Source organism: Phascolarctos cinereus, unplaced genomic scaffold, assembly GCF_003287225.1.
Source record: "Phascolarctos cinereus isolate Bilbo 61053 unplaced genomic scaffold, phaCin_HiC Scaffold_2;HRSCAF=192, whole genome shotgun sequence".
Classification (NCBI taxonomy): domain Eukaryota; kingdom Metazoa; phylum Chordata; class Mammalia; order Diprotodontia; family Phascolarctidae; genus Phascolarctos; species Phascolarctos cinereus.
Genome location: NW_027555625.1, coordinates 277,551,600 through 277,577,395, shown reverse-complemented (window position 1 = coordinate 277,577,395; position 25,796 = coordinate 277,551,600). Strand labels below are relative to the sequence as shown.

At 37.2% G+C, this 25,796-nt stretch overlaps 1 protein-coding gene across 3 annotated transcripts in view; it reads left to right on the top strand.

The window, feature by feature from the left end:
- FTO (FTO alpha-ketoglutarate dependent dioxygenase) overlaps positions 1-25,796 on the top strand; it is a 418,955-nt gene that overhangs the window by 121,247 nt on the left and 271,912 nt on the right. For all 3 annotated transcript variants that reach the window (XM_020985190.2, XM_020985192.2, XM_078150063.1), the window contains exon 3: positions 8,571-9,189. In XM_020985190.2, the coding sequence (XP_020840849.1) occupies positions 8,571-9,189 (619 nt within the window). The remainder of the gene's footprint in view (positions 1-8,570; positions 9,190-25,796) is intronic.

Sequence of the window (25,796 nt, the reverse complement as noted above, 5' to 3'; positions counted from 1 at the left end):
AAAAGGGATCCTCAGTATAATAGTTCAGAGTAGAGTAAAATAAAGTAAAAATATTGGACTGACTTCAGGACCCAGATAGAAGGTGCATGGAAAAAGGGAGTAAGATATAATGTACCCCTGTTGCTGGTGGGGAACAGTTCCCTATTGAAAAGATGCTCTGATTTCAGGGGAATGCTTTCTTAGACTGGCTCCAGTTGAATTTTGCTGGCAGTGTTTTGCATTTTATACTTTATGGCAATTTGCACCATATTAGTCATAACATTTTCGACACCATTTTAGCTGTAAAATGGTTGCAACTTGGCAGCCATCCCAAGACTAATGTTCTAAACACTTTCCCTGGCTCAGCCTACAGCTGCATGAATCTGAGAAGTCTCCCAAATGAAATGAATTTCTGAAGTCATTGTTTTAACCTACCCCCGTAGTGATGTGTTTTGCTTTGCCTTAAGTTCATACAAAGGAATTGCAAAGAAATATAGGTATTTGGTGCAGAGCTTGAAGATACAAAGAAAGTGATTTCCCATTGGGCAAGGAAAAGGAAACAAATATCATTCTAGAGATTGTGTTTTTATTTCTAAGGTAAAGGAAGCAAAAGTATTCACATTGTCTGGGTGCAGTTGGTTTTCCTGGATCCAAAGGAAGAGAGCAGAGGTCCTAACTAGTCTGTTTTATTTTTCCTTCTTCCTTTTTGTAGGCAGCTGTTTCAGATCTGCAGCTAGCTTCTGTCTAGTTTTAGGAATATGGAATGACAAGTGATAAGATGGAGCTTCTTCCTGGTTTGTGTTTTCTCTGTTTGGTTCTTCAAAAGGGGCCGTGGATCTCTCCTGAAGATGCCTTGAGCTTGGGGTCTGACATTGATCCTGGAGCAATTAGTGGCATCCCTGACCAATTGTTAAAGGTTGTCTGAATTTTCATTGTTGTGCCTGGTGGCTGAAGTGGCATTCCTCTGGCCAAGATCCAAGACTTGGGTTTGAACTTTGTATTTATTTATGTCATTAAAAAGTATTTTTACTTTGCTTTTAAGAGAACAGATTTACTCCTGGTGAGGTTTTGTGTAGCAGCTTTACACATTATGTAAGGTGCACTTAAAGTGATTAGATATTAGTACAGCTTGATATCATGGTCTTTTGTGGGTTTTGGAATGATAAAAGAGAAACTGTGATAGGTGTTCTGTTTGCATTTTTATTTTGTTTTTTTTTCCAGTGGATTGACTAGTTCATAACATGGTGGGTTGATGACCTTTAGTATTTAACTCTCCATGTACTACTTTGAAGATATGAAAACAAAAATGAATCAATAGTTGCCTTTTATAAATAGCAGATTTTAAAATTTTCTTTTGCTTTTAAATCATCTAAATTTCTCCCATATATATGCTCCTCCCTCTCAGAAAGCCATCCATTATAATAAAGAATTCTTCTTATGAAGAAAGTTAGTAAAAATAGCCAACAATTCCATTGTATCCAGGTTATAGAGTATATGACAACAAGTAAAGTTCAGGAAGACTGGAAAGGTCGCATGAGGACAGGTTATAAGAAGCTTTAAATGCTAAACAGCAGAATTTATACTTGATACTAGAGGTAATAAAAAGCTGGTGTTTATTGAGTAGGAAGAATGATGTGGTCAGACATGCTGTAGGAAAATTATGTTGGGCAACTGAAGGGAAGAAATATGGGAAGGGAAGGGGACTTTAGGCAGGGATACCAAGGCTGTTGCAGTAGTTCAGTTGAGGTGAAAAGAAAGGGACATATATGAGAGATGTTGTGAAGGTTGGGTGTTGTGAAGACGATGGATTAGATAGGTAGGTGAAGGAGAGTGAGGTGTTAAGGACCACACTGTGGTTGTAAACCTAGATGACGGATGGTGGTATCCTTAACAGTAAAAGTGAAGTTTAGAAGATAGATTGGAGTGGGGGATAGGTGGGAAGGAAAATGAGTTTTATTTTTGCACGTGTTGTATTTGAGATGCCTTTGGGAAATCTAGTTTGACATAGACAGTTGGTGATTGTTGATAGACAGGTGGTGAGTACCAGCTGGTGACTGGTACTCAGGAAAGAAACTAGAGTTGTACATCTGGGTATCATTTGTGTAGAGATAATAATTGAATCAGTGGGAGCTGATGAAATCACCATGTGAGGTGGTATTGAGACTAAAGAGTATTGAGACCCAGGAAAGAGCCTTGGAGGACACCAGTGGTTAGTGGGGTTGACATAGAGGAAGATTCAGCAAAAGAGACTAAAAAATGGTCAGAGAGCAGGAGGAAAACCAAGAGATAACAGGGTCATGAAAACCTAGGAAGGAGAGAGTATCTAGGAGAAGATGGCCAGCAGTGTCAGATGCTACAGAGAGGTCCAGAAGCAGGAGATTAAGAAAAGATCGCCAGATTTGTCAATGAAGAGACCATTGATTAACTTGGGAGAGGTCAGGGTAGTTTTGTGAAGGCACATAGAGGGAAGACAGTATGACCTCTTTGAGAAACAGTAGGCCAATTTGTCTGGAATGTACAGAGTGTGAGAAGAGTAATACAAAGTGGTTCTGAAAAGGTAGATTGGCATCAGGTTGGTAACGGTTTTAGATTATAGGCTGAAGAGTTCATATTTTTTCTATATTCTTTCATATAACATGGAGCTACTAAAGATTTTTGAGCAAGGAGGTGAAATGGTTGGGTCTAGGCCTCAGTAAGATAATATCAGCAACTTTGTAGAGGATGAATTGAACAGTTGAGAGACTGGGAGTGTAGGGAAGCTGATTAGCAGGCCACTTCTTTGTATCTGTTAGCCCCTAGCCCTGTACCTTGCACACGAGTACTTCATAAATATTCATTGAACGAATGAGCTGATAGAGTTAGTGACATTAACCTGTTTTAAAGGGAGTTGCTTTTTAAAGATCAGATTTAAGCTGTAGTATGCCAGCAGCCTTGGTGTGCTCTTGTTACCTTTCTGTATTGGATGATTGATGGACAAGATGTATTCATCAGTTCTTAGAGGGCACATTCCATGATGTATCATATAAAGATATTTCTAGCTATTAATACCCAGCCTTCTGGCTCAGAGATTTCAGCATTTCTAAGGTAGGCATTTGAGAATTTTCCTGAATTTGATTAAGATTTAATATCACTTGGAATTCACAAGGAAGAAAAAGTAGAGAGAACTTCTAGTGAAGATGGCAGTATTGAAAGGGATAGCTGAGTGTAGCCATCCCAAGAAAATCCCTAGCAAAGATTTAAGAGGGTTCCAGATAAAGTCATGATCAATAAAAACCAATTGCATGAGGGGTATGTAGACAGCTTATTGGTCCTGTGAGCTGGTGTATTCTAGGCAAACCTGGAAAACAGCATAGTTCCCCCTAAGTGGGATCTGAAGCCAGCAGGATCTGAACTTGGATCTGTAGGAACTGTAGGAAACAACACCAGCCTCTGTTAGGTCACTGTGGGTGGAGACAGGATCAGGCAGTATGTACATGCTTTAAGGCCCACGATGAGGTCCAAAGCCTCCTTCCAGAACCACAGAATAAGTCAAAGCCAGTCCTTGGTAAGACTACCTAGAGAAGGAGATGGTACATGCTGCTAGTTATTTGTAAGGTACACTAGGGGATTGAGGAGGTAGAGACAAAGCAAAGGAGGCCTAAAGTCACTGAGTTATGATATCTGGTCAAGGCATGTAAGTGTTGTAGTTGTAGACAAAGACAATTGATTAGTGATTGTACAAGGAGGAGACAGATGAGGCAAGGGTGAATTTGCACTGGGCCTCAGCAGATGGAGGCAAATGCCTGGGATTGAGGTAGAGAGTAGGGCCGAGACTTAACCTTGGATTCCAACTTCCTGTCCCAGAACAGGATTATTGAACATGGTAGACTGGGGGTCCAGGAACCAGTCAGTCCATCAGAACTACACCAGGGCAGATATAGCATCATTCAGATTGCATTAGGAGCAGCATCATGTAAGGCTTGCCCACCCAATACAAGACCATGAGAGCAGCCTGGTGCTAACAAAAAGTCACAATCTAGGAACTCAGGCTGAAGATATGAATAAACAGCCAAAATTTTGAAGAGCCATCTGGGTGACACAGTTGATTAGAGTTCTAGACCTGCAATCAAGAAGACATGAATTTGAAATTGCCTCAGACACTTACTAGATGTGTGATGCACGGCAAGTCCCTTAAGTCTGCCTCACTTTCCTAATTTGGGGATGAAGGAGGGGATAATAATAAATGGGGACAATAATTGCACCTATCTTCCAGGGTTGTTGTGAGGATAAAATGAGATCATATTTGTAAAGTTCTTTGTAAATATTAGTAGTAGTAGAAGCCGCAGCAACTAATATTTATATAGCATTGTAACATGTATAAAGTGCTTTATACATGTTAAAACTATACATGCTAAAAGGTAAAAACAGAAATACTACATTATGCTTAAATGCATAATAGATAAAATTATATCAGTATTTAATAATATGCACTGAATGATGCAGTATAAGGACTTGAATAGAATTTTTTTAAAAAAAGCTAGACATGGGGGCGGCTAGGTGGTGCAGTGGATAGAGCTCCAGCCTTGGAGTCAGGAGGACCTGAGTTCAAATGTGGCCTCACACTTGACACCAACTGTGTGACCCTGGGCAAGTCACTTAACCCTGATTGCCTCACCAAAAAGCAAAAAAACAAAAAATTAGATATGTTATCTTTCCAACAACTAATAAATGGGAATCAAAAGGAACATACAAATTACTTAGATGTGTGTGACCACATACTAGGGCATATAAGACTCATGAGAAAATATAGAATAGCAAAAATTGTAAATACTTCCTGTATTGATAACAATGCAATAAAATTATAATAAATAAAGGGCATTTTTTTTATTTTTAGGCAATTGGGGTTAAGTGACTTGCCCAGGGTCACGTAGCTAGTAAGTGTCAAGTGTTTGGTCTGAGGCTGGATTTGAACTCAGGTCCTCCTGACCTGAGGGAGAATAGGGCCAGTGCTCTACCCACTGTGCCACCTAGCTGCCCCTAAATAAAGGGCATTTGAAAAAAGAACGTTCCAAATAAAGTGAAAACTAAATAATATACTAAATATTATATAAGTCAAAGAACAAATCATAGAAACAATAAATAATTTTGTCCATGAAAATAACGAGACTAATTACTAAAATTTTTGGAATGCCGTTAAAGCAGTCCTTTGGGGAAAATGTTTACCTCTAAACACTTTCATCACCAAAAGAAAAAAAAAAGAACAGATAAGTGAATTGTGAATGCTACAAAAAATTTAAAAAGCAATAATTTTTGAAAACTAAACACAAAAATAGAAATACTGAAAATCAAAGAAGAGATAAGAAATTGACAAATTTGGATTGAGAAGCAAATCTAGGAGCTCTTTTTATAAAAGCTAATAAAACACACAAATCAGTACCTAATTTTATTTTTATTAAGGGAAAAAGGAAAACCAAATTATCATACTAAAAAATAAAAAGGAGGACACAAAATAAATGAAGAGGTAAGTCAAATCAAGGCAACAAGTAAATAAATATTAAGCATTTACCAGACATTGTGCTAAGCACTGGAATTACAAATACAAGCAAAAAAGAAAAAAAGAAAAGGTAATCCTTGCTCTCAGAGAGCTTACGTTCTAATGATGGAAGATAATCCATAAAAGAGATCTGAAAATCCAGTAGGGGGAGAGGAAGAAGGGAAGATACTTAGGAAGGGCATGATAGCCAAATCTTGAGAAGAGCTGGGAGCAAAATGAAAGATGGCCAACCTGAACCCTCCCTCAAAATAGAGGATCCAAGCCACTGGAGGAAGAGGTGGGGAGACATGCAAGGGGGTGTTCCAAGGCTAGAAGGCCACAAGTGCTGAGAGAAGTTCTAGAGTGTGAAGGCAGCTGAACCATGGTGGCAAAATTCTGAAAGTCAAAAACATAGTCAAGGAGGAAATGAAGGATGAGGAAACAGCGGAAATGACTAGAAACTATTTTGCCTAATTTTTTTGTCAATAAAATTGATGGCATAAATGAAATAGATTAATATTTACAGAATTATAGATTACCCAGAATAACAGAAAAACAGAATTTAAGTATCCTAGTTTCAGAAAAAAGAAGTTAAGCCATAAATCAATTGCCAAAGAAGAGGCAGTGAGAGGGATAGTCCTAAACTGGTTTATATGTGAATTTTATGAACCATGCAAGGGTTCACAAGCACTCAGGGAACAATTAGGTCTATTATTACATTGTTTGTAAAAATAGAGTAAGAATTTATCCTATTAGACTCCTTCTACATGATAAATATGATCCTAATACTTTAATCAGGGTGAGATGATACAGGAAAATAAAATTATGAACCAATATATCTAATGAACATTGATGCAAAAATATTAAAATATTAGGAAAGCATTTGCAGCATTGTATATGATGGTATTCTTGGATTTATACCAGAAATGCAGAGCAGGTTTAATATTAGGAAAAATATAAACATAATAGATGATATTAATAATAAAAATTAATAATAAATAATAAAAATAAATAATATTAATAGTTAACATTTTTGACAAAATACAACATAAAAGGCTATTTTTAATATGGTAAACAATGTATACCTAAGACCAAGAACTAACATTATATGTATAGATTTATAGCATCCAGATCAAGGGACATTGTTATTTGAATTGTCCGGACCACATTAGAGAGTTCATATTTTGTGGAAGGTAAATAGAATTACAAAGGGTTCCTAGAAACCATATCTTATAAAGATTCACTGAAGAGCTTGAGATATTCGGCCTGTAGAATGGAAGATTTCAGAATGGAAATGTCTTGACACAGTTGGATGGTCATGTAAAAGATGGCAGCACTTTCTCTCTAGCACTAGAGGGCAGAACTGGGACCAGTGAGTGAAAATTAGAGAAGATGAGTTTGTTTCAGCATAAGGAAGGTCTTTCTGATAATCATACTTGTCCATAAATGAAATGGGCTACCTCATGAAATAATAATGTAACTCTACTATGATGTTACATAATAAACATATTAAAAAGTGGAAAAACAAAGTGCTGTGAGAGGTACAAGAAGGGGCTCGTCACCAACTGGGTAGATCAGTGAAAGCTTTTTTGGAGGAAGGGCATTTGAGTTGGGTTTGAAAAGGAATTCTGTACATGAAGAATCATAGTCTAATAGATGTAGAGTTGGAAGGAACCTTTGAGGTCCTCGGTTACAATCTCTATATTTTACCAATGAGTATATTGAGGTGCAGAAATGTTAAGTTACTTGCCCAAGGACACATTGCTAGTAAGTTTCAGGGCCAGGATTTGAACCCAGATCCTCTGTCTCCAAATCCAGGACACAGTCAAGAGTACCAGGCTGCCTCTAAGTCTGAAGACATTCCAGAGGACAGCCTTCCCAAAAGCAGAGAGGCAGAAGAGTGTAGCAGGTATCTAGGGACCAGAGAGTACATATATCAGTTTGACTGAAGACTAGGGTGAGTGGAGTAGAGTAATATAAGATAAGGTTAGAAAGGTCATAATAATAACTCACGTTTATGTAGCATTGTTTTTCAAAATACTTTGCAACCAACAATGGTGTGAGGTTAAGTAATGCAAGTATTATTGTCCCCTTTTGCAGTTAAGGAAAATAAGGCTTTGAGAAATTCTATGATCATTGCTATGATCACACAGCAAGGAGGTATCTGAATTGGAATTCAATCAAACCTCTCTCTTGAGACCAGTGTTCTGTTCGCAGTGCCACAGTGATAGATTGTGGGGCCATATTGTGGAGCGCCTTAGAGTCTGAACTTTACTTACAGTATAAAAAGACACTGAAGAGCTTTCAGTTGAGGACTGACATGATCAGATAAATGTATGAGAAAGTTTTTTTTCTAGCAGTAGCATGAAGAATGGATTGAAATGGGGAGATTGTGGAAACAGGAAGACTGATTAGGTCAGTATAGCTATAATCCAGGTGGGTGGTAATGATGACCTGTGTCACAGTGGTATTAGTGGGAATTAAGAGGAGATAGTGAATATATAAAATGTTGCAGGGATATAATTGAAACGACTTGGTAACTGATTCAATATGAGAGGTTCAGGAGAGAGAAGAGTAAAATATGACCCCAAGCAGGTGGTTGATAACCATTTTTCAGGGATGTTGTAGAGAAGATTCTTTTTTTTTTCCATTAGGACAATGGACTAGATAACCTTTAAATTTCCTTTGAATTCTGTGATTCTCTGATTGATCCCAAATTATATAGCTGCTTAGGTTTAGGCCTAGAACTCCCTTTTTCTTCTAGGCTGCTTGTTGCCCAGTATCCAATTTGAACCTTTTAGAAGATAAGAGAATGGGAACAGGCATAAAGGAAGAACCCTAGAATTCAAAGTAGTCAGGGACTCTTTGCTAATATTCAGAATTGTTAATCAGTTGGGCCTGATTAGGGAACTCTGGTTACAGAATTATTCACCATCTACTTAATTTAATCCATTGTAATTATTCAGGCTATAAAGCCACTAGAGATATTGATTTCTGATGTGTAAAGAAAAGCATTTTCTGTGGAAAAATACTAGCAGTAGTTATACATAAACTCTGTTTTCATTTTTTCTTTTTCCAGTGGCAGGAGAACTATTCCAAACTGATTCTCCGAGAAGCCAGTAGGATCCCTGAGTTGCTACATAAGGAAGTTCAGCAAGCCTTCCTTACCTTGCGAAAGCACGGCTGCTTATTCCAGGATCTAGTACGAATCAAAGGGAAAAATTTACTCACTCCAGTATCTCGTCTTCTCATTGGAAATCTGGGGTACACCTATAAATATCTGAACAGTAGACTCTTCACTGTGCCATGGCCAGTGGAAGGTTCCAACATAAAATATACCGAAGATGAAATATTTGCAGCTTGTACAGCTTTCTCTAAGCTCAATGACTACCTGCATAAAGATACAATCCAGGCTTTGGACAATCTACGCTTGATCAAATCTGAGCAAAATGAAGACAGTGCAATCTTTGGAATGGTACCAGAACTCTCCAAGAGTGGTTTGGATATGGGAGATGATATGGAACTCAAGAAGAGGACAACCTACAATTTGACTTTATTGAATTACATGGATCCCCAGAAAATGTCCTACTTGAAAGAAGAGCCTTATTTTGGGATGGGGAAAATGGCTGTGAGCTGGCACCATGATGAGAATCTAGTAGAAAGGTCAACAGTGGCAGTATACAGTTACAGTTGTGAAGGTACAAAGGAATAACATCCTTGAGTAAATTTTGGCTGGCATGCCTTAGGTCCTAGGGCTTTTTTGTTTGTTATTATTACTTTTTTTTTAATTATCCTTCATTTTTCAATACATCCCCATTTTTGCAAGATATCTCTCTCTCTGGGTCTAGATATGCCCTTGTTCATTGCAACTCAGAAATATTACCTTTTCATATTCTTTCCCCATGCTCAAGAGAGAGAGACCTCAATTGTATGCAGCTGGCCATGTCTGTAGAACCTTGAGGAGGCTGCAGTGCTACTCTAATTGACTTACTGACAAAGGGCCAGGAAAACAAAAATCAGTCACATCTTTCTAGGTTACCACAGGGACATTTCCAGTCTTGCAAAAATATTTGATTACAGTTGACATCACTGTGTTTATAGGAGCAATTTGTCAACTCTAGACTTGCCCTTGACTTATAGTGCTGTTCATACTGACTCTGAAGCCAGCTCATAATCCAATGTGCTACACTGCCTACTGGTTCTAGTCATTTATATAAACTCCTTATCACAAGGCAACACCATAGTGATGATGTGTGAGTCTTTCTTTGCCAAAACCCTGCAGGGCTGACTTTGCAGCCAGGTATTTCTATGTTTTCAGAGCCTTGCCCAGATCCTTACCTGGGCACATATATGATCTTGTATGGGAATATCCTTTGCTTTTCCTGTGGCTGAAAAATCTCCATGAGTCTCCTGAAATTTAAATTAAATTAGATATCATCTGACCTCTTTGAAATAAAAGTCAGAAAGATGCCTTATGTAGCCAAGCCCATTTTCTTTTGCTTATTGCTTCTGTTTCTGTGAGCCTAAGATTCCTGATCTTTTTCCTCTCAGTGCTGCCAGGATGGTGGTTAGATGGGGAGGTTCAGGAAAGTGTTGTCCTGCTTGGACCTTTACTGACTTCTCTCCTGGATTTTAGGAAAGCCATCTAACAGGTAGACATAGTCACCTCAAGGTCAAGTTTCTCATCTCCCTGGTCTAAATAGATGTCCCTGACTAGCTACATTTCCTTTGATGTCTGTCAAGAGTAGAGTAATGGCTAGGGGTTGGTATGTACTTCCAGAATTTCATTCCTCAGTTCGGTGATTCTTGATCTTTTTGAACTGTTAGGACATTCCATATGGCTCTGGTTTACATTGGTTACCTTTTTCTCCTAGCTGTGGTTTTAGCATAGTAGCAAAAAGTCATCTTTATAGCCATCTCTCCGACAGAACCAGCTCAGTTCCACAAACGTTTATTAAGTGCCTTCAGTGGGTAAGATACTCTGCTAGGTGCTGGGATGAAGAAAAAAATAATTGCTACAGTCCTTCAAATCTTCAAGGCGTTTGTATTCTGTAGGAGATGAAGAGGTTAGGAGGTTGGGAGAGGATAGGATAATAACAAAGAGAGTTAAAATACAAAATATTTAGTCAGCCTGTCCCTTTAAATGAAGATCAAGTCGTTCATTTGTACCTTAATTATCTTCATACACCCTGCAGTCCAGGCTGCCTTTTTAGCTTTGTTTCTCACACATGATATGCTGTCTCCTCTCCCCATGCTTTTCTACCAGCAGACATGTCTCCCTTATGCTTGCAACGTGCACCTTCTGTGCCCAGAATGTGCACCTTCCTCACTGCTACTTCTTAGAATTCCTAGTTTCCCTCAAAATTCAGCCCAACTTCTCTTGACTTCACAGTCCTCCCAGCTGTTAGTGCTTCCTACTCAGAGTTACCTTGTATTTATTTGTCTATGTAATTTTTTGTACTAATTTGTGATGATCCCCACAAAAGAAGTAAGCTTCTTGAAGACAAAGAGTGTCTTTGTCTTTTTCATTTTGTCTGTCCTCTAGCACTTGGGGATACTTGTTGATGGACTGATTGATTTGTGTAGCTGGAGCTAATAGCAATCATGAGAGGGCCAGGCATGGGGCTTTAGAGAAATTTGAAGTTGGAGAAAACCCTTTCATTTGAAGAGATAAGGAGAGGCTTCCTGAAGGATCTGGCACCTGAGCTGAGCCTGAAAAGAAGAAAAGGATGCTGATTGCTGGATATGAGGGTATTGCAAGCTGAGAAACGGTTCTCACAAATAATAATTTGTTGTTCAGTCATTTTTCAATCGCGTCCGACTCTTCATGACCCTATTTGGGATTTTTTTGGCAAAGATATTGGAATGGTTTGCCATTACTTTCTCCAGCAAATAATAATAATAATGATAGCTAACATTTATAGAGTGCTTACTGTGTGTCAGACACTGTGTAAAATGCTTTACAATTATTACCTTATTTGGTCTTCACAACAGCCTTGGGAGGTAGATGCTGTGATTATCCCCATTTTACAGATGAGGAAACAGAGGCAAACAGCTATTAAGTGATTTGCCCAGGGTCACACAGCCAGTAGGCTGGATTGGAATTCAGATCTTCTTACTTCTAGGCTGAGCACTAAATCCATAGCACACAAATGCACAGGGACAGAAGACAGCATGTCATTTTCAGGTCCCAGATAATTGAGTATCTTCGGTTAACCAATTGAGATCCCTTTTGGGGACAAGATATTCTACCAGTTTCCCTGACTCTAACACAGTCATGCCATCCTAGTAACTTTTTCATTAACCTTTTGCTCTCTCAGTGGAAGAAACTAGTGTAATCTAAGCTTTTGTAAACCTTTGCTCAAGGAGTTAAATATTATATCTGGGAATGCTGATGTAAAAGTACAATGGAGTTAGTTTCCTTTTTTTCCAAGGAAATGACTCTCCTGAATTGATGCCATTGGTGTATGATAACACTGAAGTACCACAAAAAATGCTTTTGTGGTCAGACACATTCTTCAGTTTAATAGTCTGACTGTAGGCCCATAGCAAGAGATATAGCCTTCCTTCTAGTTTTGAAACCTGGAATAGCATTTGAAAAAGTTTTGAGTTTGACTTTTTAATAATCAGCATTTATTGGGAGAAGTAGTTAAGTCAGACTTTTGCTAAACAAAATTGCGATACATATTTTAAAAATGGTAACATTTAGAACTTCCACTGTAAGGTTGGGTCAGCACCTTTGCTGAACGACTGAATTACAGACAGATCTTTAGCAGGGTTAAGTAAACAAATATGAAAGTCCCATTTATGAGAAATAGTTTAGGTCCCAAGAGATATATCTCATTTGAGATGAGCTATTTTATTATATTTTATTATTAGAGATAGCTAGTGGTACGGTGGATAGAGTGCTGGGCCTAGAGTCAGGAACATTTTTAGACAGTTCTAATTTTTTTTTAATTAATTTATTTTGATTTATCAACAATCACTTCCATAAGCTTTTGAGTTTTAAATTTATCTCCCCCTTCCTTCTTACCTTCCTCCCTAAGATGGTGCACTATCTGATATACATCTGCTACATGTATACATTTGTATTAAACATATTTTCACATTAGCCCTGTTGTAAGGAAGAATGAGAACCAATAGAAGGAACCACAAGAAAGAGGAAATGAAACAAAACAGAAGAAAAAAAAGAACAAATAGTATGCTTCGATTTGCATTCAAACTCCATAGTTCTTTCTTTGGATGTGGACAGCATTTTCCATCTTGAGACTTTTGGAGATATCTTAGATCCTTGCATTGCTGGGAAGAGCTAATTCTATCAATGTTAGTCATGCACAACATGACTGTTACTATGTACAACTTTCTCCTGGTTCTGTTCATTTTACTCAGCATCAGTCCATACAAATCTTTCCAGGTTTTTCTGAGATCATCTGCTCATCATTTCTCATAGCCCAACAGTATTCCATCACATTCATATACCACAACTTATTCAGCCATTCTCCAATTGATGGGCATCCCCATAATTTCCAGTTCTTTGCCACCACAAAAAGAGCTGCTATAAACATTTTTGTACATGTGGGTCCTTTTCCCATTTTTATGATCTCTTTGGAATACAGCCCTCGAAGTGCTATTGCTGGGTCAAAGGGACAGTTCTAATTGTTGAGAAAGGTTTCCTTTATACTAAGTTGAAATGTGCCCACACAAGAAGACCTTAGTTTGAATCCAGCCACAAATACTAGTTGTGTGACTGAGCAGAGTCACTGAACTTCTGTCTGCCTCAGCTTCCTTCACTATAAAATGGGGATTATAATAGCACCTACTTCACAAGGTTGTTGTGAGGATCAAATGAGATAATATTTGTTAAGTGCTTAACACAATACCTGGCACATAGTAAGATGCTTAATATTAACTCTCTCCTAAAGTCTTCCTCCACAAATGGTTTCAAATATAGTTCTGGTGATGGACTGATTGTTTTGTGAGGACCAGCCTACCTAAATTTGCTGCAAGGTCCTGAAGTTTCTGGTCATAACTCATGAGAATGGTCTACTAAGTTGTAGAGGTGTTAACATCTATGCATGTGGTGGTAGGACCTACACCGATAAAAACTGCTTTGAAATGTCGAACTATCTTGTATGCATTTGCTTGAGTCCCAAATGTCAAGTCATATATTCTGGTTCATTTAGTTTCCTTTGGATGCAGCCGTAACTATATTAGGAATTGGATTGGAGAGAATGGTTTTCTAGGTTTAATTTCTGTCTCTGTTCACTCACCCCCCCAAAAAAACAACAACAACAACAACAACAATTCTCAATTGGGCAGGACTTAAGATCTGGATATTAAAAAGGGCTTTATGATGGTTCTGTTGCTTTTAATTTTCTAAAATAATGAGATAGATCAAAGTTCAAACTTTCATTTCTTTGTCATCACTATCTTTTTTTTCCCAATGAAATGTTCATATTGCTTTAAGTGAGCCAGTCATAGAATCACAGAATCTGAGTTTGAAGGGCTGTCCAATTTGTACCTGGGTGACAGTATGTACCTTTTATCACATGCCCTACAAGTGGCCATTCAGCCTTCACTTGAATATCTTTAGTGATGGGGAAACTCATTACTTTCCAAAATAGTCCATTTTACTTTTGGACAGTTCCAGTTGTTAGGAAGAGTTTCCTTTCTCCTAAGCTGAAATGTACTAACCATAGGTCTGAGGATATGATTTAGAGTGAGAGAAAACTTTAGAGATCATCTAATCCAACTTCCTTTCTTTAAAGGTGAGATAAATGAGGCCCAGGGAGGGGTAAAGACTTGCTCACAGTCATGAAAGTAATAGAATGATCACTGCAATCCATGTTTATTCCAAATCCAGTGTTCTTTCTACTGTATTTCTCCAGGTGTTGCTTTGGTCGTGCTTCTCCCTTCTGTGGCCAAAGACAATAAGTCTTTCATTCCTCCCCCCTTCCCTGTGACAACCCTTAAACTTATTCAGTGCAGTTTTACTATCTTTCTTAAGTATTTTCTTCCCTAGCTAAACATTCCTAGTGTCTTTCTACCAGTTTTTGTATGGCACAGTTTTGAGTTTCTCCATGCCAAGTCAACAAGCATTTATTAAGCATTGACTATGTGTTGGGCAGTTATTATGCTAAGGGCAGAAATTTCAAAGAAAAGAAAAAAACAAGTTCCATAAAGAAGCTCATATCTAATTGGAGAGACAATATGCAGACAACTAAGTATTTAGAAGATACATACACACAGCCTGTAAATAGAAGGTAATCTTATAGGGAAAGTACTAGCAGTACTTTGAATTGGGAGGGAGTGGCAAAGTCCTCTTGCAGATGAGATTAAGATGAGTTGTTTTTTTTTAAACTTTGTTGGTGTTTTGTTTTTACTTCAAAAACATGTATAGATTACTACAACTTCATGAGAGGTCTCTCTTAGTAGATAAAACAGTTGGGGCAGCTAGGTGGCGCAGTGGATAGAGCGCCAGCCCTGGAGTCAGGAGGACCTGAATTCAAATTCAGTCTCAGACCAGGCACTTGACACTTAATAGCTGTGTGATCCTGGGCAAGTCACTTAACCCCAATTGCCTTGCAAAAAAATAAATACAAAAATAAAAAAGTGCAGAAAATGGCCATACCTTTGGGGCAGCTAGGTGGCACAGTGGATAGAGCACCAGTCCTGGAGTCAGGAGGAGCTGAGTTCAAATGTGACCTCAGACACGTGACACTCACTAGCTGTGTGACTGGGCAAGTCACTAATTCCAACTGCCTCACCAAAAAAAAAGAAAAGAAAGAAAAAGAAAAAAAGGGAAAAAAACAGTTAAGTAAAATTAATTATACTATGACCTCACCTACATTTGCATCTGTAGCACCTCCCTCTCTATTATTTAAAATGAACACAAATCTGTATTCTCTCCTTCCCATCCCCCCTCTATTGGGAAACAAAAAATTCTTGTTTTATATATGTATATATGTATATATTATATATATATATATATATATATATATATATATATGCACACACAGACACATATAGTCAAACAAAACAAATCCCCTCAATTGCCATATACTAAAATATATGTTTTATTCAGCATTCTAAACCCATTACCTCTCCATAATGAATACCATGTTTAATCACTGGTCCTCTGGAATCATGATTGGTCATTGTGTTGATCATAGCTCTTAAAGATTTCAAAGTTGTTGTTGTTGCTGTTGTTTTACAGTGTTATTATATAAATTGTTCTGATTCTGTTCCTTTCATTTTTCATTGGTTTATAAAAGTCTTCAATATTGTTCATTTTTACAATGTTGGTATTATAGTCTAAATTATCCTTCTGGTTCTGCTTACTTCACATGAATTCATGTAAGTCTTTCTGTGTCTTTTGGAAATGATCTACTTCCTCATTTCTTACAGCTCTATCACATTTATATACCACAACTTATTAAATCATTCCTCAACTAATGGACATTCTATTAGTTTTTAGGTTTTTGCTATCACAAAAATCTGCCTTAAATATCTTTATGCATAAAGGGCTTTTTCTTCTTTCTTTGATCTCTTTTGTGTATAGGCTGGTACAGCTGGGTCAAAGGACCTTTCACTGTTTAGCAGTTTTTTGTATGTAATTCTAAATTGCTTTTCAGGATAGTTGTACCCAATCACAAGTCCACCAACAGTGCATCAACGTACCCCTTTTCTCACTGTCTCTCCAGCATTTATCATTTTCCTTTTTTGTCATCTTTGCTACTCTGATGGATGTGAGATGGAATAGAATTGCTTTAATTTCCATTTCTCTAATTACTGATGATTTGGAGCATTTTTCATATGGATATAGATAGGCTAGGTTTCTTCCCTTGTTAACTATCTGTTTATATCTTTAGATTATCGATTGCAGAATGGCTTTTTCTTATAAATTTGAATCAGTTCCTTATATAGCTTGGTAATGAGATCTTTATTAGAGAAACTTGTGGCAAAGATTTTTTTACTAGTTGTTTACTTTTTGATTTCAGCTTTATGATGTTCGTGCAATTAAACAAAATTACATAATCAAAATTAAACATTTTATCTTTTGTGATCTTCTCTATTGTTTTTTGGTCATGAACTTTTCTCCTATCTATATAGATCTGATAGGTATTTTTTTTCTGTTTCTTTAATTTGTTTATGATATGACCTTTTTTTATGTAGATCACACATGCATTTGGAACTTATCTTTGTATAAAGTGTCAGTAATTGGTCTAAATCTAACTTCTGTTCTGCTTTCCACTTTTCCCAGGAATTTTTGTCAAATAGTGAATTATCCCAATAGTTGTGATCTTTGTGTTTATCAAATACAAAGGTATTTGATACATTTATTTCTTTATGTTGTACACCTAATCTGTTCTACTGATCAGTCTCTGTTTTTTAACCAGTACCAAGATGATTTAGTAATTACTGCTTTTGCCAGTGAAAATGCCTGGAGTCAAGAGGTATAATGTCTTGTTCAAGGAACAGCAAGGAGACTAGTGTCCTTGGACTGAAGAATACATGGCAAGGGTATAGGGTATTTAGTCTAGGAGGTGATAGGGAGCCGTTGGAGTTTACTGAGAGGGGAAGGTGGTGAGATATGGTCAGATCTTTGTTTTAGGAAGATCACTTTGACAGCTGAGTAGAAGATGGAGTGGAGCTGGGAGAGGCTTATGGCTATAGTCTCCAAATCTCATCTAAAATCCTACCTTCTAGGGGCAGCTAGATGGCACAGTGGATAGAGCACTGGCCCTGAAGTCAGGAGGACCTGAGTTCAAATCCAGCCTCAGACCAAACACTTGACGCTTACTAGTTGTGTGACCCTGGGCAAGTCCTTAACCCCAATTGCCTAAAAACAAAAAACAAAAAAATCCTACCTTCTATAGGAAACCTTTCTGATCTTCCTTTACTCTGCATAGGTTCCCAAAGTAGGTGATACCTCTCCTGGGAGGCACTGGAACGATCCATGGGGGCGGTAGTAGCCTCACAATTGGGGGTCATTGAATAAAAATAAGGGGGCAATGGAAACATAAGGAAAGAAGAGAAGAAAATGTTGAAAAACTTTTTGTACATGTTTCATCTGTTATATAACAGAATTAAAGTTGTAGTGATTGCATTATTTTCTAAATAAACACACAAAATGCAAATTATAACTGATCACTGGTCAAATCTGCCAACAGGTCTTAACAAGCAAGTGTTGGCAGGCTAGCATGTCGTGCATTGTTGGGAAGTCCAGCATGCATTGGCAGGAATATGTGTGTCTAATGACTTGTTTACAGTATGATACTATACGGTTACATGATGCAAAATTATGTCATCAGAATTTCAGTGCAGGAAAAAATCCACAAATTTACAATAAATTGTTAAATTTAAGATGCATCATTTAAAAATATTTTCTATTTTTTAAAATGATGCAAATTTAAAAAAAAACATTAAAGAGTTAAAGGAAGTAGATTTCTAGGAAGTACTGAGTAATTTTTTTTTTGAAAAGGGAGTGGTAGGGCAAATAACTTTGGGAACCTCTGCTCTAGTGCTTTTGCTTTGTTAATTATTTCCAATTTATGCTGTATATATATTGTTTGTACATAGTCATTTACGTGTTTTCTCCCCATTAGATTATGAGCCCTTGAGAGGATGAACTGTCTTTATTTTTCTTTTTGTTCCCAATTCTCAACACAGTGCCTGTTCCATAGCAGGTGCTTCATAAATATTTGCTGACTGGTACTGAGTTATGACCCCTTTGTATTTGTATAGTTGAATTTTTAAAACTCATATGTAGCCCTCTACATTTATTCCTGTTAAATTTCATATCATTAAATTTTGTCATTTATAGATTTGGACCTGCCATCTATGCCATTATCCAAATTATTGTCATTATTATGATTTTTAAATCACAAGGTTAAGGAGAGGCTCCTGTAGCAGGTTCTGCAGCACAATGCATAGGATAGGGGTGGGGAACCTGTGGCCTGGAGGCCACATGTGACTCTCTGGGTCCTTGAGTTTGGCACAGAACAAATTTCCTTAATAAAAGGTTTGTTCTGTGAAGTTTGGATTTAGTCAGAGGGCTGCACTTGAAGACCTAGAGGGTGACGTGTGGCCTCCAGGCCTCAGGTTCCCTACCCCTGGCCTAGCACATAGTGATTTTTTTTTAACAAACATTTTTTCTTCCATTCATTTCCTCCATTCTTCCATTAAGTCAGTCAGTCATTTAGTCAGTCACCAGAGATATCTTTGCAGGATGACATTAGCTAGTTAATGCTCTTTGGGAAGTGTGTTAAACCAAATCTGCTTAACTGTACTTTGATGTAGTCCATATGCCTCTGTCTTGGTCATAAGGATATTCTGAGAGACTTTATCAAATGCCTTACCTAAAACCCAGGTGTACTTTGTCTACAGAATTCTCCTGCCATACTAGTCTCGTAGTATCCTTCCCAGAAAAGGAAATAAGATTGGCATGACTTCCCTTTGGGTTATTTCTATGGCTAAAGGTCACTGAGTTGTAATTTGTTTAGGATCAGTATAATTATATGCTTCATTCAATGGCTTTCTCCTGCAGTCATGGGTAATAGATATTGTTAGTAAGAGGTCTGGAATGATACAGTTTTTAAACCAGTGATTAGCATTATTGGTCTAAGTACCATTAAGAGAAATCTTTGATTTCCCATTCAAGCTGTATAATTATGCAGGAATTGTCAACAATTACTTGTAGCTTTTTGTCATGGGCCAGATTTTTATTTCATAGGAACTGAAGATTATTGGTTTTTTATGGTCTAACACTCAAAGCCTTGAATTTAGTGTTTTGGGGTAAAAAAAAAAGTGTGATAGCTTCCATTGGTAATTCAATTTTATCATTTGTGTTCTGTTACTTCTTCCTTATCACTATTTTAGAAATGTGAGATTTCTCTAATTTTGTGCTTAGAGAAAAAAACAACCACAAATAAGGCTCAAGATTTTTAGTTGACTCCTATGAATTAATTGGGATTTTGGTTTAACTCTACTAGTATTCTCTGCAGGTATTGGGGGCCCACAGAAGAAAGGGATGGAGGCTCAGGGTTGCCTGGGGACAGGTTTGGAATGATGGGCTAATTAAATGGTGTGCTTTGAAAAAACATCATAGAGACCCTGGGATGTAAACTTATTGTGCTGCATTGGGTCACAATTTTATTACTTTAAGGATGAATATTATATTTGAAATGTGTTCCTTTCTGGGAACTTTAAATATGTGCTTTAAAAAAGCTGTCTGTATTTTTCATCTCTTTTCTGAGGTATCACAAAAACGTAGGTGGTAATGACATTATTTTAGCATTTTTAGCTTTTCAAAGTACTTTCATATTCTTTTATGGGGCAGGTATTATTAGCCTATTCGATAGTTGAAGAAATTAGGGCACAAAAATATAAATGTCTTATTTCAAGTCATATAGGCAGAACTGGAGTAAACTCACAATCTCCTCCTAACTTATACTCTTCTACCATTCATTGACTTGACTATTAATTATGAAGCAAGCCTTTCTTAATAAAAACACTTGACCTGTCTCATGTTAGAACAGAAATCATAATGATAAACTCATGTTTAAGAATGAACAACAACAGTTTATATAGTGCTTTTTAAGATGTGTAATTTACTTGATATGTGTTGTCTCATTTGATCTTCACAACAGTCCTAGGAGAGTAGATGCTATTATTATCATCTCCATTTTACAGATGAGAAAATGGAGGTTGAGAGGTTAAGTGTCTCATCCCAGGTCACACAGCTGAATGTCTGAGACAGGATTTGAACTCAGGTCTTCCTGGCAATAAGTCCAGCATTCTGTCTGCTATCCCACCTAACAGCTAAAGATAACCAACCTCACCTCAAAAAGAGATGGACATTGCTTTATCTTTGAGATGAGCAGTGCCATTATCCTTTTGTCTGGAGAAAGAGAAAATAAAAGGGAAGAATAAATTGTTTTTAAAAAGTAACATTGTTTCATAGAAATGGCTAAGATGGTTCATAGGATCAAGAGCTGGAAGAAACCTCAGATGAAGAGACTAAAGCTCAGAGTAATGACTTGTCTAAGCTCACACAGGTAACAGATAGCAGTTAGTCAGTTGGGTGACTCAGTGGGGAGAGTACTAGGGCTGGAGTCAGGAAGATGTAAATTCAAATCCTGCCTCCTATGATTACTGTCTATGCCATCCAGGACAAGGTACTTGACCTCTCAAAGCCTCACTTTCCTCATCTGTAAAATGGGGATGATAGTACTCACCTCATAGAATTAAGGTTGTGTGTGTGTATGTGTATGTAAAGTGCAGAGCTTACAGCACTATGTAAATGCTAGCTATTATAATTAATTAGCAGAGCTGGGATTTGAATGCCGGTTTCTCTGATTGCACATTTCAGAGCACTTACCATCAGTTTGGGAGTTATCCTTGCTTCTTCACTCCCTCACCTCATACATCCAATCAATAGCCATATCCTATCATTTCTACCTCCACAACATCAAGTTCAGCCATCCCCTTCATTATAGTCACACACGGCCCTCACTTCTTTATTGGGTTATTCCGCTAGCTTCTGAATGGGTTTCCCTGCCTTAACAGTCACTTCTTTTACCATTCCATCCTCCATACAACTGCAAAAGCATAGGTCTGAACGCACCACTCCCCTCATCAGTCATCTCTAGTGGTTCCCTTTTGCTTCTAGGATGAAATGCAGACTCTTGTGAATTTTAAAACCCATGCCTTGCACCACATTATTCTCCTCAGACTTTGTGGACTAGACAATTGGCCTTCTTGCTATTTCTCAGACAAGACACTTCATCTCTGATTCTGATCTCTGATTTTGAACTAGCTGTACTCCGTCCCTGGCTTGCTCTCCCTCCTCAAGTCCCCTTCTTATAATCCCTTATTTCCTTTGAAACTTGGCTCAAGCACCATCTTCTGCTTGAAATCTTTCCGTCGCTTCAGATTCATTGTCCTCCTCCCTGCCCCCTTCAAATCCACCCTGTGTTATTCTACATATACTTTTAATTTACATGATGCCTCTCAGTTAAATTAAGTTTCTTGAAGGCAGGGTCTGTTTCATTTTTGTGTTAATAGCCCTAGCATCTAACATAGTATCACACAGATGGTAGGTGCTCAATAAAGGCTTATTTATTGAGTATACCACCTGTGTATAATCATGTGCTCTGTCTTGTGGCATCTTTTGCAGTGGTTTAATTGCATCATTTAACTTTTTATGTGTGTGTAAATCTCTTTAACTAGGCACTCCAATTTAACCATCTGTGTACTCCTTCAGTACATATCATAGGGTGTTGTACATCTTGGCTTCAATCTATGTATGTGTTGATTGACTCTTACTTTTATTAATATTAATATAAATATATATTTGTTGATTGTGGAGTAATTAATGCAACAGTTCAGTTCAACAAATTTGTCAAGCAATTATTATGTCAGACACTGTGTTAAGTGCTGAGAATACAAAGATAAATAAACACAAGTCTCTGCCCTCAAGGAGCTTACATACTTTTGGGGAGAGAACAACATGAACACAGATAAACAAATAGAAAAAAAAATTGGTTTTAGCTTGAATCTATGATTTTATTGGTATGGGGAACTTTTAGTGAGGAAACCCACTTCATTAATGTAGACCAGCAAGTGCTCAACAACTTATATTTGGGCACTCATAAGTTAAGGCATTCGCAGGGTCGGAGGCAGGGCTTGAATCTAATTCTTCCTGACATAGAAGCTGTCCCTCTGTCATTAAGGCGCCTCATACTAAATAGATACAAAAGAAATAGTATAATTTGGCAGTGAATGTGGCTGGGTTGGTGACAGACACTTACTTGTAACTTGGGGAATCAGTGTCAGCCTCTTGCAGCAATTTCTGTTAATGGGCCATACTTCACCCTTTCCATTGAACAATTCAGAATTCTTCAGCTTTTTCCCTCGTGAGCTCTTCTAAGTACTCTCCTGTGATCACCTAGACTCTTAGAGGATATCAACCATTGGTTTTATAAACCTCTTGATTTGAAATATGCATGGTTTCAGAAACCTCTGCGTTTCCTTTCCTTATTTCACCTTTTCCTTCATATAATTTTCTGGTTTGAAGAGATAGAAAAGCAGCTTTTCTCTCCATTTCCAATTTATAATAATTTTTTCTTACCCTTGAAAATGATGTACTAAGGCATTATCATGTATGTGAATATTTGTCTTAAAAAAAACCAACTTTTCATTTGCCATTGTAGCCATTGATGGGGCTTCAAATGCTTAATCTGAAAGCTTAACACAGCCAAACCTTGTATTGGGGGGCTGTAGGTTTGTCTGTAAGAAGTTTGCAATATTCTTCAAGAAATCTCAGAAGTTTGCCTGTGTCAAGGGATTTAATTTGTTTCAAATGACTTGTTTTAAGACCCTTTAAAACAGATACTTGCTTCTGGTGGGAGATGATGAGTTGATTTTTTGGTATGTGAAAGCGTCATTTTTCCAGAATCTTCATTTCTGGGTATTTCACAAGGAATAATACTCCGCAATCTGCACTGGTGACTGTCTGTTTCTTACATGACCAAATAAAGTAGCTACTCTTGCTACTACTTCTACTAGTATCACATTCCCAACTTGTGTGGCCTTCATCTGTAAAGTGATAACAATAACTGTCCAGAGATCTATTATAAAGGACAAATAAGCTAATTTATATGAAGTGTTTTGTAAACCATAAAGCACTATACAAATATGAATTTTTAGTATTATCGTTATTATCTTGTTAGATTTTTTGATGGAGTTCATATTAAAAATGTCCTAGGAAAAGTAGTTATTCTCATATCCTGCTATTATTATTTTATACTTAATGTTCTCATTATTTTATACTTAATGTTCAAGGGACTTTTGCAAGGTAAATAGCATAATTGCCTTTTATAATTAAAAAAACTATTAGCATAAAAACTGATTTTCTGTAGGCTCTCTAAAAGCATCATTGGAATAAGTCTAGTAGCAGCTAGGATGTCAAGGATAATAGGACTTCATCTTCCCATGTGGATTTTATTTCATCAACTCTGTCTCTATAATTTGAAAACTTTTCATTCCATGTAGTTTGGAGATTATGAATATTCAGTCTGACAACATCTGTTTAAAATGTTATACTTAAATTTTTAGGGATTCATGTTGCGTCAATGCAAATGTAGGCAACAGTTTTATTTGTGATAATACTATAGTTCCAATATGATTTATTTGTTTAATTCTCAAGGATATTTTGAGGTATGTATTATATGATGAGGATTTGTTGTCAATTAGTCTATAAAAGATAGTGAATATTGGGTATATGATTCTGGCCATCTGATAATGCCTTTCTAGGTATTCATTAGTATTAAATATTTTCAGCCTACAGAGCCATGTGGCAGTTGCAAGTATTTATTTGTATGATCTGCATTGATCAGGAAGTGCAGGTTCCTTAAGGATAACATTTCTGTAATCTCTGGTCACAGTGACCTGATCCTGAACTGGGGGTAAAATTGCAGAAGAACCCTAGCTGTTGTTTCTTAAGGTATGTGTGGTGATGGTTATGGTTAAATAATGGTGATGTTTAAATAATGTATTGCATTAGGGAAAAACTATCCACCTTGATGTGGTTAAAGATAATAGAGAACTAACAAGATGAAAAGTAAAAATTAAAAAAAAACTAAAAAAATGTATTTGGTTCTAAATAATTAATACTTTAACAATCACAACAACTGGATTTGTGATTTTGTGGTGAATTCCCAATGAGGAAAGAAATGCCTGGACATTTGAGAGGTTAAGTGATCTGGGGTTACATAATCAGTATGTCAGAGGTGGACTTCAACTCTGGCCTTCCAGACTCTGAGGCCAGCTCATTATACTACACTGCTTACTAATTAATATGAACTTCTTACCACCATACAGCATCATGGGAGTGTGTCTGTCACTAAGTATGTGTCAGATTAACTTTGTCGTAGATTTTATTTGATTACAACATTAAACTCTGTAAATACATTCAGAATTTTCACAGTGTGTGATTAATGTAGTAGGATTGTATACCTCCAGCATAATGAGAAGGAATGTTTGAGGATGGTATTTTTATCTTTTGAACTGGAGTATTTTTCTTGTAAAAGGATATTAAATACTTTTCAGGACCTCAGAGCCTGAATAGTCACTTGAATTCATAATCTAACATTTAGGTTTATGTTTTAGTAAGCTTTAGCATTTAGCCAGTTTTGTCCCTCTAATGAGATCATTGAGTACATTCAGATAATTCAGATAATAATCAAATTCACTGGATGATTTTTTAAAAAAATTCACTTAATATAATTAGATTTAAAGGCAAGTAGTATCAACTTGCCTGTTTGTTTCCAAAATAACAAGGGGGCAGGAATAATCGGTTGCAGTTGCTAGGGATAATTATAAACTGCTCTCACTTAGAAAGTGAGTCTGGGTGCTGTGTTGTACTTAAGCAATAAAAAATATATCAAGCTATAACAGTCCTCTTCTCCCCCTGAGAAAACAAATAACAAACACACAGTAACAAAAAATTATTTTAACAAGCACATTCCAAAGGTGCTGGATTTATGAGGAGACTCCAGGAAACTTTGGTTGAAATTGCTGTCTCTGATTGTAGTTCTAGATTTTATTGGTGCCATATTGAGAACAATGCTGCTGCCAGAGTGATCGAGGGAACGTAACCTCCTCTGCAGAGTTATCCCGCAGAGGTTACCTCCTTTTATGATGTCCATGATCTGTGGCATTAAAAATGCCTTGAAAACTATCGTATTTGCAGTTTTCTTTTCTCAAATTAATTTACAATTTATCTGACCAAGGAGAGAAATATGAAAAGCCCCTCTAAGATGTTTGCATTGATTTTTCTCACAGTATTTGCTAGCCCTTATTTCCTCATTTGTGCCCTCTGTGATGAAACAGCCTGCAGCAGTGCTCTGAGCCTAACCCCTGTGGTTTTAGGAACAGACACAGAGACAGACATGTACATGGTTGTCTTTTTTTCTGATTCTAAGCCCAGGTATAGTAACATGACAAAGTACTTACTTTCTTCATTGTGGTTTCCCTCCGATAATAATGATAAGAAGCACTTAAATAGCATTGTAAGGTTTGCAAAATTCTGTACGTGTTAACTCATTCAATCCTCACAACAATCCTGGAAGATAGGTGCTATTATTAGCATCTCCATTTTACAGGTGAGGAAACTGAGCCACAGTTAAGTGACAGTTGTGTGTCTGAGGCAGGATTCGAATTCAGGTCTTCTGGACTCCAAGTCCTGTATTCTGTCCACTGCATCACCTCTATGCCCAGTTAAAATATGCTTGGGGACCAT